Source organism: Papilio machaon, chromosome 3 (genome assembly GCF_912999745.1).
Source record: "Papilio machaon chromosome 3, ilPapMach1.1, whole genome shotgun sequence".
NCBI lineage: Eukaryota > Metazoa > Arthropoda > Insecta > Lepidoptera > Papilionidae > Papilio > Papilio machaon.
The window spans coordinates 3536024-3550897 of NC_059988.1; the positions used below are offsets into that span (position 1 = coordinate 3536024).

The window sequence follows — 14874 nt, forward strand, 5'->3', positions numbered from 1 at the left end:
TATAGCCTATATGTTCTTCAAGACTATGTCCTATATCTGTTTCAAATTTCATTAAGATCTGTTGAGCTGTTCCGAAGATAACTTCAAACAAACATCCATCCATCCATCATTTATAACATTAGTAAGATTTGTTTCTATATTTCCAAGAATTCTAAGGACTTTTATTTTAATTAATGCAGCATGTATTATGACTATATTCAATGACAAGCAAAAAATGAGCACTTACTGTAGTGACACACTGTTTCAATAATTTTGCCTGATCATAAAAAAATAATACAGTCAAAACCGTTTATAGCGACATCGTTTAGAACAACATACCGGTTAAATTGACCAAAATCAAAGGTCCTGGCTGAATGTTATTACATATCTTTCCTATTAATACCTGTCACCGGTTGTTACAACTATCGGTTTTTACGACTCAATATGAGTAGTCCCTTCGATGTCGTTATAACAGATTTTGACTGTATAAGTAATATTCTAGACTCATTTTAATCAATGTACAATTCATAAAATGTTAGAATGTGAAAGAATTTTCAATCTGTACTGTATTTTACATACACCTTATTTCTTTCAAAACATTACTTAATTTACATTTAGATGGTCCAGATTTATTTTAATTTCTTTTTCTTATTATATTTAATATTATGAAGTAATAATTTGAATGCACATTAGGTTAAGAATACAAAATATGGTTTTTACACATGCAATTTTATATAATTTGCTACAAAAGATCTATATTCAAGCAATACACAATCAACTAAGAAATGCTAAAGTACTTACTTAACCTATAGTATAATTACTTTGACCAATACTTTAAAAAGTACAAGTATCTAATGCCAGTAAATGCTGAAAATCTAATAATTTTTCAACAAATTTAATCCAAACCGTTGTTCCGATAAGCAACGCACTAGCCTTGATGAAAGAGCAAACAGTTAATCAAGTAATATGTTAACACACAACTCTGCAATAAAGGTACCTATAATTTACAAATCACAGTTGAAATAATAATAGACAAAAAACTAAAGCTAAAAGACATCAGTGAGTATCAAGTCTCAGATGAAGATGTTGAGTACAGAGCAAAGTGGAAGAAACTGATTAGGAAAGGCGACCCAACCACCTTTTATGGTATAAGCTAGGCAGAGAGAGACATAGAGTTATAATAATAGATTTAGCCGCGGTAAGTTCATAAGCATAAGTGATCAATTCACCGTTAGTTGTTTTGCCAATGGTGACTTAGCAGTAGAGTAGGACTATTCTAGACAGATTAAACTTACCCGTTGGACTCTCTCGTGAGTGCAGAGTGCGACGACGGTGTAATGTGTTGCTCGGCCATAGACGACGCTGGGAAACACGCGGCTGCTTGTGTGGGGCCTGCGCAGGCCGCCCGCGCCCGCTACCTGTCCGGCACCATGCCCGGGCGTCCACTACACCGCTGCCTCTGCATCCACCGCACCACGTAAATTTCTCCTTCTCACTAACACATCACCACAAAACGCACCTAATCGATTAACGTCACACTCGCTGCACGCAATATTTGCGTTCGTTTTACAGCAACGCACCGCACCTACTGATATTCACTGCGCAGCTATCTGGAACAAAGATGAAATATACAGTCAGCAATGTGAACAATGCTGCGTTACATAAACATTTTAACAAATAATAAGTACAAACTACCTGCCACCGATGCAAAGAAAACGTTTATAAAATTAATTACGATATTTATAAAAACACTATTAAAGGCAATAATAAGTCCAAATTCACTATTTAAACACCACGTTTTGATGAAATTATCGCAGTAGATGACACATCAAGGACAGCTACAGATACGCTTTTCGACATATTTTTCAATCTTCACACAGCTGGCTGTCAAACAAAATGTTGCCATGTACATTCGACTACAATTACTACCAAAGTACACGTATTTTTAATTTTAAGAGGCACTATTTTAATCTTGCAGAAAATTACATTTTTACTTGATGTTTTTTATATTTTAATAAAAGCATGTTATGTAAAAATTTGAATAATCAATATTCATATGAGAAAATTAGTAAAAATCGTATGACCTGACGCAAAAACGTTTATGATAGTAATTTTTACTAAAATTGGTCGAATCTCGGTCTACACTAGTGAGCTTGTCACAGATGGTAAAAGTAGGTTTTTTTTCTTGAAGAATTTCAATTTAAAGGTGCAAGGTACATGAAGTCAAAAACAAAATCTATTTTTGTTTTAGATATAGAGGATAGAAATTAGTAATTCTAAGTGAACAGTTTAACTTTACCAGAATTACTACTAAATTAGTGGATTTTGTCATGTAGCAACACAAGCTGAGCACGACGAAATCGAAAACAGTATGATGAGTGAGCACACATTACATACAATTATTAAATAATATTATAGTATAAACAAATAACACATATACTATTCATTCTAATGAAAGGTGATGAGACATTCAAGTTAGCCATAAAATAAAGGAAGGCAATTCGGACTACAAAAGTATGTAATAAAAATTTTAATTATTCGCGCATTCAAAATCATAAACTCTACCACTGCTGCTGTAGGTGTTTGTAAGGACATGTAAAAATATTAAATATTTACTTTTAAATTGTGTTGGTTTATTTTGTAAATTGATGCATTTTAAAACATTTATAATGATTATAATCCTCATATGAGGTGCGATTATGTTTAATTTTATCATAAAAAACATTTTTTTTTCTTAACCAACTTAGAGATTTAAAAATATATACAATAGGAATTAGCCATTGTCATCTGGATAAATTATTTTAATTAAATAAAGGGCATATTTTTTGTTCGCATACGACGTCAACCGAGATCAGAATTAACATTCGATTAGAAGACTGTGTGGTTTACTGAGACCAAAATCTCTGTTTAAAACATATTGTTGCTGTTTTGTTAAAAATAATGACAGCGATGTGGATATGTTCTATATAGAGGTTTTTGTCTCAGAATCCCACGGATAATAAGTTAGTTATAATTTATCTATATTTATACGGCACGAATATGTACATATTGTGTATGTGCAAGTAACGTTGTCTCTTGGTTTTGTAGGCGGGGCGAAGGGCCTGTAACGCTGGTGAACGACCGCGCTTGTTCTTGGGGTGTCCGGTTCATCCGGATCCGTTTGTTTTTTTTTGCTCATAATAGTACTGCTAATATGGAAAATGTAATTTACCTGAATTTAAATAATTTTCTTAGACGAATTTGATTTTTTAACCTTTACTGTTGGGAGTGCACCTATGTCTTTCATCGTGTGTTTTTAATGTGATGTCATCCATTGCAATTATAAATATACTATGCACCATTAATAAGAGATGGCAACTTTTTCCATAATGTGATTAAATGAATGTATCCTGGCAAGATGGCGCTACACAGTTTTGAAATGTCTCTTATTGATTAGGCGGCCATAGCTGGCTTTAAAGTTGTAAATTTTATGCTTATCTTTCAGATCAAGAAAAAACAAATATTACAAGTGCGGTAAATCTATGTAATTTTCAGTTACTTTTAGCACGTTTATAATTTCTTTAAATCATAAAAACTTACATAGCAGATTTTCTTTGCACGAGTTTGCCTGTGAAAGTAAGACAATGGTTCTTAATTCTGCCACCAAGCAATATTGTGCAAACATTTCTGCATTATTTAAAAGATAACGTGGGCAAATGACGTAGTTACGGTACGAATGAAACATACATTTCAAGGTAAGGAGAAAAACAAGATTAATTTTGCGTTATATAACGCATGGCAAACATCTCTAATCCATTGAGATAAATAACTTAAATCTAAAAGTGACCACAATAACGTGGTATTATTTTATTAATATTGCAATAAATGTAATAGCTTAGCACTATACATCACTGGCTGAATCTAAACAAATTGAAATCATTATTAAAAAATGTTATCAATACTTCGTAATGAATTATTTACTCTTACAAGAATCTAATAAGATCTTATTCACATAAAATTGAAACGGAAAATATATGTAGTCCACACACCTACATAATCAAAACGTGACACGTAAGTTAACAATGTTACTTTACAATAATACAATTGACATGTAAGTTTATTAATCATCAGAATCGCATCGTATTGTATGCACTCTTTCAGTTTCTTACAAACTACAGACAATACATTGATACACAGAAAACCAAATTGGAATTTTGTCGCTATCAAGCGAGATTAAATCCTCAAAGAAAGCGTATTCGCAGTAGCTTTATGTCTTCAGAATAAAAAAATAAGCTGGTGTAAATGTCGGCTGTATAGCTATTATCAGTTCTAACGGTAGATACCTTTAGCCTAAACCGGGCAACAACAACGTCCCGTTTAAAATAAGCCCGTCCGGTTTCGATTCGATAGCGCTTCTCGAGTCGCGTCGCTCATGTGTGCAACGGCAACAAATAAACATTCGAATGAATAATCGTTCAGGTGGGACAGGCAGGTAGACACAATTTATACTTACCTGTCGGCCAGGTAAACGTACTTAGCAGAATGAAAATCTCCGAAGGGTGTTCGTCAGATATTTGATTCAATTCTGTATCGCAGGACGTGCGCGGGGCGAGGTAGGGGCGAGGTAGGGGCGAGGAGATGGGGGCGGTGCAACGCGAGCAAAAACGTGAATTCGCCGACGAGACGACGACATCGACTTGCTACCGATTTGTTATTCCAACATGACCTTCCTTGACTCCGGACGTTTATCCTGTCGTCACTACACCGATACGCACATCCATTGTTTCAAATTACTTCGAGTACGTTTATTCTTGCATATTGTTTACAAACTGAATATTGTAACATTATTTTTTATTGGACCAACGAATATTTTTGTAATTTACTTTGGCACAAGACGTGCACAATGGGAACACCATGCAATGCGATTAAAGTTTTTCGATTTAGAAAAATCAATATTTTCTTCTATGTGTACCTTTGGACGGATTGTGATGAAACTGTTCCGGAAACATCAGAGAAGGGTTGTATGCTGAAAATTTCAAAAATAAAATATTTTTAAAGAGAATATTTGCACTAATGTTGTAATGCAGCGTAGTGTTTGTATTCATCTAGGACATTAAATATGTTCCTCTAGACTTGGTTGCAAACGACACCAATCAAACCGGAACGCAATAAAGTTAGCACACACTACTGCTTCGTTACAGAAATAGACTGGGCGGTAATACACTGACTTATATAAATTTTAGTCCAAACATCTCTATACGTGGAAATGCTTTTATTCAATAACGAAATAAAAAGTAAATATGAACATTGACAAAAACGTACAATTAATTACATACGTGACACATACACACTTCAAGTCTGACTTCGAGCGTTGAATTTCAGCATTTTTAAGCTATAAAACGGCTTTAGTTTTTTTATAATGATCTCTTTGGTTATACGCAAAGAATGTAAGTATAATTCTTCATGTATGTATATCTAAGGGTAACTCGGGAAAGCAAACAGAAAAAAAATGTAATGCAATGTATTTTAGTCTACACTAAACCTTTGATAATTCCAGCGAGGCGGAGGCAAGCCTTTGTATGCAATTTTCAGGTCTAGTGCATCGCACCGACTGTCGTCTGATGGTATACCTTCATTATGATCTACTTTATTGAGTTTATACGGCACTAGATTATACGAGTACTATCATGGACGAGGCTACGTTCGTCTATCTACAAATACAACGTAGACTTCGAATCATGTCATGTGACTATAGTAATTTTATCGTATCGCCTATTTTCTAATAAGTATGATTAATAATTTCCAATATGTATATTTAGTTTTATTAATAGATTGTTTACGAAGTGTCAATAATTCGTAAGGTAACGAAACATGATTTTTAGGTACTGCATTAGTTGTCGTGTCGGGCAAAGTTTGAAGTGAGCATTATTATACGCGTAACGATATGTACGCTGTCGGGTGTCAGCGGGGGTGAAACTAAAATCAATTCGTACATCAGCCGCTGCAGCATGGGGGAGTCAACGACCGCGTTGCAGCGTAGTGCGGTGCAGCGCGCCCCCGCCGGCCAAACGCACGGCCGCGCGACCGCTTAGGCCGCCTGCCGGTTCAACGACCGCCCCGAACCCTCCGTACTAACCCTCTGTACTACTCGAACAAAGATCATATCTCAATAATCACTATAAGGGTTGCCCTTTTGTTTACATCCTATTTTTCACATTCACTAACCTCTTGTATCCTAAAGTTCATTAAAAAATATATCACATGTACGACCATTTTCCAAGCTGTATCAAGATCTGATATCTTTCAGAACATCCAGATATGCAATATGGTTTTATATGTAGACTATCTTTTCAAGATATAAATGTACTTATTTACTTTTTTGGATTTACATTCGCTAAAAAAAGTTGTATAAATGAAAGGACTTTTATTTACGGCACTATAAAAATTTTTCTTTTATTTATAAGGTAACTGTAAGTTTCTGGTGGAGTGAACTGGTTTTAATAAAATTTATGTCATGCCATTATATCGAAAGCACAATCATTACTGGACTAATATTTCACCTCTCATTTTTGTGCAGCCTACAAAAAATCAATAAGTAGTTAATATAAATCTGTCGCGATTGTTACATCTGAAATCAATTTAACTAACAATAAGTATCAACAGTCAACACGACAATGTTGTTTAACAGATATATTTGGGGGCAAAAACTCCGCCAAAGATTCACGAGGCAGGTATTTTGCATACGTACGTGTACGTACAAATGCAAAACCGAATATTTGCAAGACATATTGAATCTTATCGGCAATTACTTGTTTTGCCCGTTGACATATAAAACAATCGGCTGACATTGAGACATCCAATAAAAGCGAATGCTGCGCACAGTTTCAGTCGATCTTTGCATAGTAACAAAAATGCGAGACGCACTTCGCATAGTAACAAGAAGGCGAGACAAGCAAAATAATTAATAGCTGCAGTAACAAATCTAGCGAGAAACATTGTATATTTGTATACTCGCGTCAGGGACACGTTATGCGAGAAATAAAACAGTACCGGCCGTCGCCGAGTGCTCCATAAACCTGTTTCATGTTTGTATAAATACAAGGTCAAATCGTAATGTGCGACATACAATACTGCAGATGTTGGTGCGACAGCGTCGAGATTATACCGAACAACAACGATGTATAGTTGGCTAATATAAAATGTGTTCATGTGTGTGCATGCAGTCATCGGCGTCGCGGGGTAGCTAGCGACTGAAATAGGTGCGCTGCGCGCTAAATGAAATCGATTTATGGATAGGGTTGCCCGTTTAAACCTCCGACTATTGGTCATGATAACAATATAAATAAAGGCTAAATTAATAGTCAAGTAAAATTAAATCACAATAAGTAATGTTAACCTGGTACAACTACTGTCTCACAACCGTGTTCTTTACGACTAAAATTATTGAATTATCCAGGTAATTGACAACCCTAAATGCGATAATAAACTCGTTACCATATATTAGGTCCTTACATATGAAATTGGCGTTTTGTATGGGAGGAACAAAAAGTCGAATATTTTTTAATATAATACATTTAATTAATCAAAGTATGAACCATTATTTTCTATGCACTTTTGCCATCTCATGGGTAGTTCATTGATCCCTTTACTAAAAAAAACAGTCGGACGGGAATCAATAAAATCTTTGAAGGCGATTTGGACTGCCCCATCGGAGTTGAATTTTTTCCCTTGCAAGAAGTTATCCAAATTTCGAAAAAAATGGTAATCTGTTGGAGCAAGGTCCGGTGAGTACGGAGGATGTCTTAGACTTTCCAATTGAAGCTCTTCTAATTTAGTAGCCGTCTATTACGCAGTGTGTGGTCTAGCGTTGTCGTGAAGCAGCAGTGGCGTGGAGCGATTGACCAGCCTAGGTTGTTTAGCCGCTAGCTTTTCCATCATGGTTTGCAATTGCTGACAATAGACATCAGCCGTAATAGTCTGGCCAGATTTGAGAAAACTGTAATGAACAATACCGGCACTAGTCCACCAAACGCTTACAAGTAACTTTTTTGGGGTTAATTTTCGCTTGGGGCAGGATTTGGCTGGCTGGCCAGGATCCAACCATTGCGCTGAGCGCCTCCGATTATCGTAAAGAACCCATTTTTCATCACAGGTAATGATTCGGTTTAAAATACCTTCATTATTGTGCCGGTTTAGTAATGTAACGCAACAGTCGACGCACGTTTGCCGGTTTGCTTCAGTCAATTCGTGAGGTACCCACCTTTCAAGCTTTTTAATCTTCCCAATTTGCTTCAAGTGAATTAAAACAGTTTTATCACTAACATCGCAGCCTGCAGCTAACTCGGACGTGGTTTGCGATGGATCCGCTTCCACAATAGCCTTCAACTCTTCATTATCAACTTGAGTCTCAGGCCGTCCACGGGGCTTGTTCTACAGATCGAAATTTCCAGAACGAAAACGTTGGAACCAAAAACGAACTGTGTTTTCTTTTGCAACACGACCGCCATACACATCATTCACCCTTCGAGTCGTTTCCACAGCACTAGTGCCACGGCGGAACTCGTACTCGTAAATAATGCGATATTTTAAGTTTTCCATTTTGTAAAATGAGTGACGAAAACAGAAAAAAACAGAAGAAAAAAAACAAATGAATGACGGTCATCGAACCACAAATAAATGTGTCTATAGCTGTACAAATTTGAATTTGGAATTCCTTACCAAAGAGGAGAAATTCGTGATTAAAGTGGCCAGTACGAAAAACGCCAATTTCATATGTAAGGACCTAATATATGCACATGAAGTTTGAGAATAAATAATTTTGACGGTCGGAACATAGTGAGAACGAATATATGTATAATGAAACATTGCGGATTATGCAGCTGACCACCGCTGACCTCGGCTACGCCCCCATGCTAATTTTTACCGTACCTATGTTTACAACAACTGCTTTGAGTTGGCTTGCATACGTTACATTATGTCGGAACACTGTTTATATTTAGAAGAACTATTCTCACGTTAACATCCTGATATTAATCTTATAGGCTATGTAAAATTTATATATTTTTAGATTCTAAACATAGCGAAAGCGTTGTATTTACAATTTTATCGTGTGATATACATTCATATGTGATATGATATAATTTAGACAAGCGTGATAAAATTTGATCCATGAGGTGTTGGACCGTAAATATAAGCCTCAAGGCTATCGCCGCGTATAAATAGTGTTAACATAATGCAGTCTGATGACTGCATAGCCCATTAATCAGAATTGTTAAAATTTTACGGGGCAATTATTTTGAAGCTATGCTACACTAGATAATTACTATTTTATGTTTGTGGATGTCAACATGTATGTATCTATAGATTAGAAATCTGAAATTTATTACTCTTATTATTTTGCATTCAATTATTTTAATAAAATAAATAAAATATAAATTCAAATTACTAGTGCTGCCAACTAAACCGATATGAAACAGGTCGCATGTCGTACAGCACTTCTTATTTACTTGCGGTAAATATGACCACAATGTTTTATTATAGGTTCACAATATCACCAAACGACCTTAAATGTATTTTTAAGTAATATAACTATGCTGTTAGTGTTTAGTGTCTACCACATTTGATATTTAAAGAAAACCGTTTTATTCATATAGAAATGTTTTCTTGCAAATAAGAATTAAATAAATGTGGACTGCGAAATTGTGTACACAGTTAACAAGGCAAAGGCAAATATTAGACTATTCAACAGATGTAAGTTTTACACATATCGAGGAATAAAGTTACATATTTTATTGAGATCCCGTGTAAGATGTAGTTACGTCGGAGGGGTATCGACCCCTGTACGGGGTATATAACGATATATTCCAGGGTTTTGGTATAACAATTAATGCGCCATAATATCTTTCATCACCTTGAGGTAAGTGTGAAGCAGTAGAGATAAGTGTTTCATTTCGGAACGCACTGTTGTAAACTTTTTCTAACTGGTCATCGAAATAAAAGTTACATAGTGACACTAGAACGATGGTAAATACAACCAATGTTAGATCATCATTGTTACCTTTAGATAAAATTAAATTATTAGTGACATTCAGGCACACTCTTCATAGTTTCGATGTCCGTTAGCACTAATGGTTCTTAGTCGCCAAGAGCTCGTCCACCTCTCAAACCGGTAAGATTGGTAAAGCGTGTTCTACCGTTGAGCAAACGTTACTTCGATCTCATTTGAAGGGCGCCGTTGGCTTGTACGAGCTACAGAACCAAATATAATTTACTTTAGATTAATGTTTTACAATTCTCACCTCTTAGTTGAACAAAAAAAAGATAAACAATCTCAGTGACCAATGTTAATAAAAAGTAAAACAGACTCGATTATGTAACAGTAAGTGATATTGTTTTTATCCGTCATGTTATCTAAGTTTAATAGTTAGAAAGTTATCAAATAGTTGAATTGCGTTGTTCCAATAGTATTGTTAAATAACGGTGTTAGATTTCAGAAAGACTAGCATGTATCACACGGAATACTAACGAAACATCTTGTACTACAATATAATGACAATATAAATTGTGTTAGTGTAACTTATTTATCTAGTTAAAATTCATAGATCATTAAACAAGTTCCTTTATTAGTTCACAAAAGATAATCTACCGTACGTGGCGCAGTTTAAAATTTAATGATACTCGAGAGTGCGGAATTATCATATTAAGGTTACCCGGATATGTGGCGAGAATATTCGCCGGGAGAACAAAGGACGCGAAGGGCCTTAGAGTGGCAATGGAGTATACAACAAAGAACAAAGACACGTCTTTTAATGTCGCCTTAAACGAAGCTCTGCTTGATGGAAACGATTTAATTATAATACACTTAAGTAGGCAGTAAAGAATGCGTAACACTTTTTATGATGTAACCTATTGTGTCTTGTACTCGTGTGCATTAACACAGGAGCTTGTAAAGCAAAACAAATTCATGAAATGAACGGATATGAACGCTAACACAAAAATCAAAATTGCTTTCAGCGTTCTGTGAGCAGAGAAAGCCGATATGGCGTAACACTACCACCACCGCCGCCATGGAGCCGAAAGGTTTCGTGACAGCCGAGCCTCTTGCATAACGCGCGCGACCGCTGCGACACCAAGCAATCGACAGCCAACTTCTCCTCGGATTAACGTTGCATACAAACTAACACAACTCGCCATGGTTTACAGTTAGCTGTAACGGTCTCTTGTGAAACGTTGTAGAAACATTTTAGCCAGCTATATTGATGGTATATTTTAACACCAATAAAAACTAAATGCGTCTAAAGTGGGCCATCGGATGATAGATTCAGTTCAAGTGTAGGGTCGTTACGCAATTTGCGCAAGTAGGACAACATTGTATCTCATTTGACGAGCTCGCGCTAGCGCCTCCACTCACGAGATACGTTTTTATATTAAATAATGTTACACCAATCATAGATCTAGTATTAGAGTACTGTAGAATCGTATATACTTGGTATATTCACACTTTCAAAAACCTGTTTCAACAGTTGTGTGTAAACTAAACCTTTGTTTACGTTTGCTGTCGTGTATGAATTTACAGTTGAAAATTTAATAATGTCACATTATAAGCTGTTAGATATTTAATAAATTCATAACTATACGTGCTCTTTTATAATATAAAACATTAGTAAATTCAAGGTAGTCAAAGGTTTAATTCTATAGGCCCATTTACGTATATGGTGGGAAGTGGAAAAACACTTTGAAGGTAAAATATCTGAAATAAAACTAAACAAACGCAATGACAGAAAAATGTGATAACTATGCGGTTAGCAAAGGCAACCGGAGACTCAATTACTATTACAATCCTTAGGGTAACAACACCAATATATCTTGTTTACTAATCTAGAACGTATAACCACGATAAAATTCTATGATACACATAGTATGTAGTATGTTATATGTATTTTGAACCGCAGCAATCAATAGATAAACATTGTAGTGTCCTCATTTATTACCCTAATTTCCTAAAATATCACAAGCTGTTTTGTATTTATACAATTTTCTTTGATTTATCGTAACTTGTAGATTTATAGCTAGTCCGCGAGGAATTAGAAAAACTTAATTAGTAGCCTATATGTTCTTCCAGACTATGTTTTACATGCCAATTTCAGCGACATCCATGCAGTCATTCTGGAGATACCTTCTAACAAACATCCATCCATCCATTGCTTCGCATTAATCCTATTAGTAAGAAGTAAGATTTATCTATGCTTTTATTATTTTGATTTTAAATTATAAATATCAAAGTTATAGACTGACTATTCAAGTAAATACAAATAAATCACTGTGTGCGGGGGTAACATAAGGTTTCTGATAAAATATTTTATAGCCAATCTCAATTTTATGCCACTTTACTTGTAGGAAATATTAACATTGAAGACAAGCTTCGAAAAATATTGCATTGAACATTACGCTAACCTATTTTTTGTTGCAAACTTTTTTACTAAATAAATTTACTTAGAATGGTTTGTAAGATGCTCTAACTTGTAATAAGTGAGCCCCCGAGTTAGTTGTAACTTTAATACTCTACCTACATGTAGAAATGAAAAATCCATGGCCCTGTTGTTGAGAAACAGGTGACGGAGACTATTTTTGTATTAGAGTCGGATTACATAACTGAGCTGTGTTAGAACACGTTCCAACACTAAATATGTTTAATTAAAGCCAATATGCATTTTAAATCTAGTATAGTTTAAGGTTCTAGTGAAATACTCTCTATTTTGTCAAACATAAAGGTTGACGATATGTTTTATGCAGATTTTGGTCTCGTTCGAGAATAACTACGCATACAACACAATTTTTTTTCTTATTAAAATAATTTATTTTCGAAGTTAATTAACTTGGATTTAATCAACGAAATTGCATTAAAAAAACTGTGGCTTTTCGTTTTATCCATATTTTATTTGTAAGAACCTTGCAGCTGGATTTGTAACACAAGGACGGTCAGTTTTCTCCTACCACACGATAGTTCGAGGTTCTATGTTAAGTTAATAATTTTGCACATTATTCAAATCTTGACACCGAATTATACACTTAGCAACCTTTACTTGTAGGTTACTTGTTACTTTGCTTTACACAAATTTTATTTTAATGAAGGTTTATCACATAAACGGTTCATAATTTTTTATACTTATTTGGTGGATGGATGGATGTTTGTTTGAAGGTATCTCCAGAACGGCAAGATCCATCGACGAATTTGCCATAGAGGTAGAGCATATTCCGGAAGAACATATAGGCTAATATTGAAGTCGGAGTCGAGGGCGGATCCGCGCGGAGGGAGTCACGGGCAACAGCTAGTTCTTTTATAATTGTAAATTTGGATCCACACTGTTCTCATCTGTTCCACTGTTCCACAACGTTGATCAGATCATCGATCACAAATGCACGTAATATTGAGTGTTATACCTACGTAAAACGTAACGTAGAGCTAGCATTAAAATAGCACATTATGTTTTCGTTTTCTCTATAAAACCGAAAAAAATTAAGTTGTTTATCGCAAATACTTCTTCCGAACACACTCTCAAACGTCTCAAGGACTAATCTATATTTTGTCGCAAGAAAATAACAAAAATAATTTATACGCAGTTTCCAGCTTTCATACCAAGTATGCAATGAAGTCAATCACAGTCGAGACTGGCAAACGAAGCGGCGTTCATTGTGAGGTGCGATTAGAAACCACAAAAGATAATAAACTAATTATAGTGCGGGTTGCAACGCCGCGCTGCGACCACTGATATGTTATCTCGAAGTTTGTATGAATCAAATACAATTCTTACAGCACAAAGTATATCAAGTTTCTTAAAGAAAATTTACGGGGGAATTAATTTGACTTTTTTTACCTTTACCTTTCTAGGTAGTCTTAAATACTGTGCTCGGATTTTATGCTTTATAATGCAGTCCATGGACAGTAAATGTAGTTATTCGGGGTACGCTTATCAATTATTTTTGATATCTGAAATAATTTCACTACCAAAAAAGGTACTCGTTTTTGACGCTGTTTGGTCAAAGGAGATTTCACTTTTCCATTTAACTTGTCTTAATATAACACATAAGCCTGTGTTGCCTGAAATTACTTTCTTGTAAATCATACTAATTTTATAAATGCGAAAGTTTAGATAAATGGATGCATGTATGTTTATTAGAAGATATCTCTAGAACGGCTACACGGTATATATGTAGAACTTAGTCTGTATTTATTAGACAAAAAAGACTGCAAAATGAATATAAATACCTACGGTACTAATGTAAATAAGATACCAAAACAAACTTATACTCAACAGAATTCGGTAATAAAGGCTGCATTACAAAGGATCCAGCCACCTGCGTTATATGATTGCTGGTAACACAAGTTACGTGTAGCTCATATTTTTTTTTCTAAATCTTACAAAGTAATCGAACAATATGTAGTAGGGGTCGCGCTAGTTCTCTCAGCAAAAACGAATGCGATCTCTTCTTATTCATGGTTCACAGACAGGTGTGTAAGTTCACACACTCGGCTTTGTGTTTTATGCACTTTACACGTACATCCATGTCCCACATTACAATTAAATTAAACATTTTTAATCCCTTCAGATATATGTACGACATTTTTCTCTCATTGTTTGTTTCATAATAGCTATGTTTTAGCAGCTGAAAATTTCATGAGAACAACTCTCAAGGACTATTAGTTTGCCTTTCGAAATAAGGATATGGAAGCTATGAAGTTTGTGAAGTAAACATAATCGTAAGAGGTTTAATTTAGAATCCAAGGTCACAGTATTGCTAGAAAACAATACAAGACTCATTTCATGATATACGACATGACCCTCCGCTTTACAATCGCTTTTCTAGACAAATGATAATTAATATATTCGGAGAAGGGTTCATTTCAGAGATGTTGTA

At 35.0% G+C, this 14874-nt stretch overlaps 1 protein-coding gene across 4 annotated transcripts in view; it reads right to left on the reverse strand.

Moving 5' to 3' along the window:
- LOC106712395 (E3 ubiquitin-protein ligase TRIP12) overlaps positions 1-14874 on the reverse strand; it is a 39520-nt gene that overhangs the window by 21739 nt on the left and 2907 nt on the right. For 3 of the 4 annotated variants that reach the window (XM_014504944.2, XM_014504943.2, XM_014504940.2), the window contains exon 2: positions 1275-1589. In XM_014504944.2, coding sequence (XP_014360430.2) covers positions 1275-1333 — 59 coding nt within the window. In that variant the 5' untranslated portion in view covers positions 1334-1589. Of the gene's footprint in view, positions 1-1274; positions 1590-1674; positions 1838-14874 lie in introns of those variants that run through there. The other variant, XM_014504942.2, reaches the window with a different exon arrangement.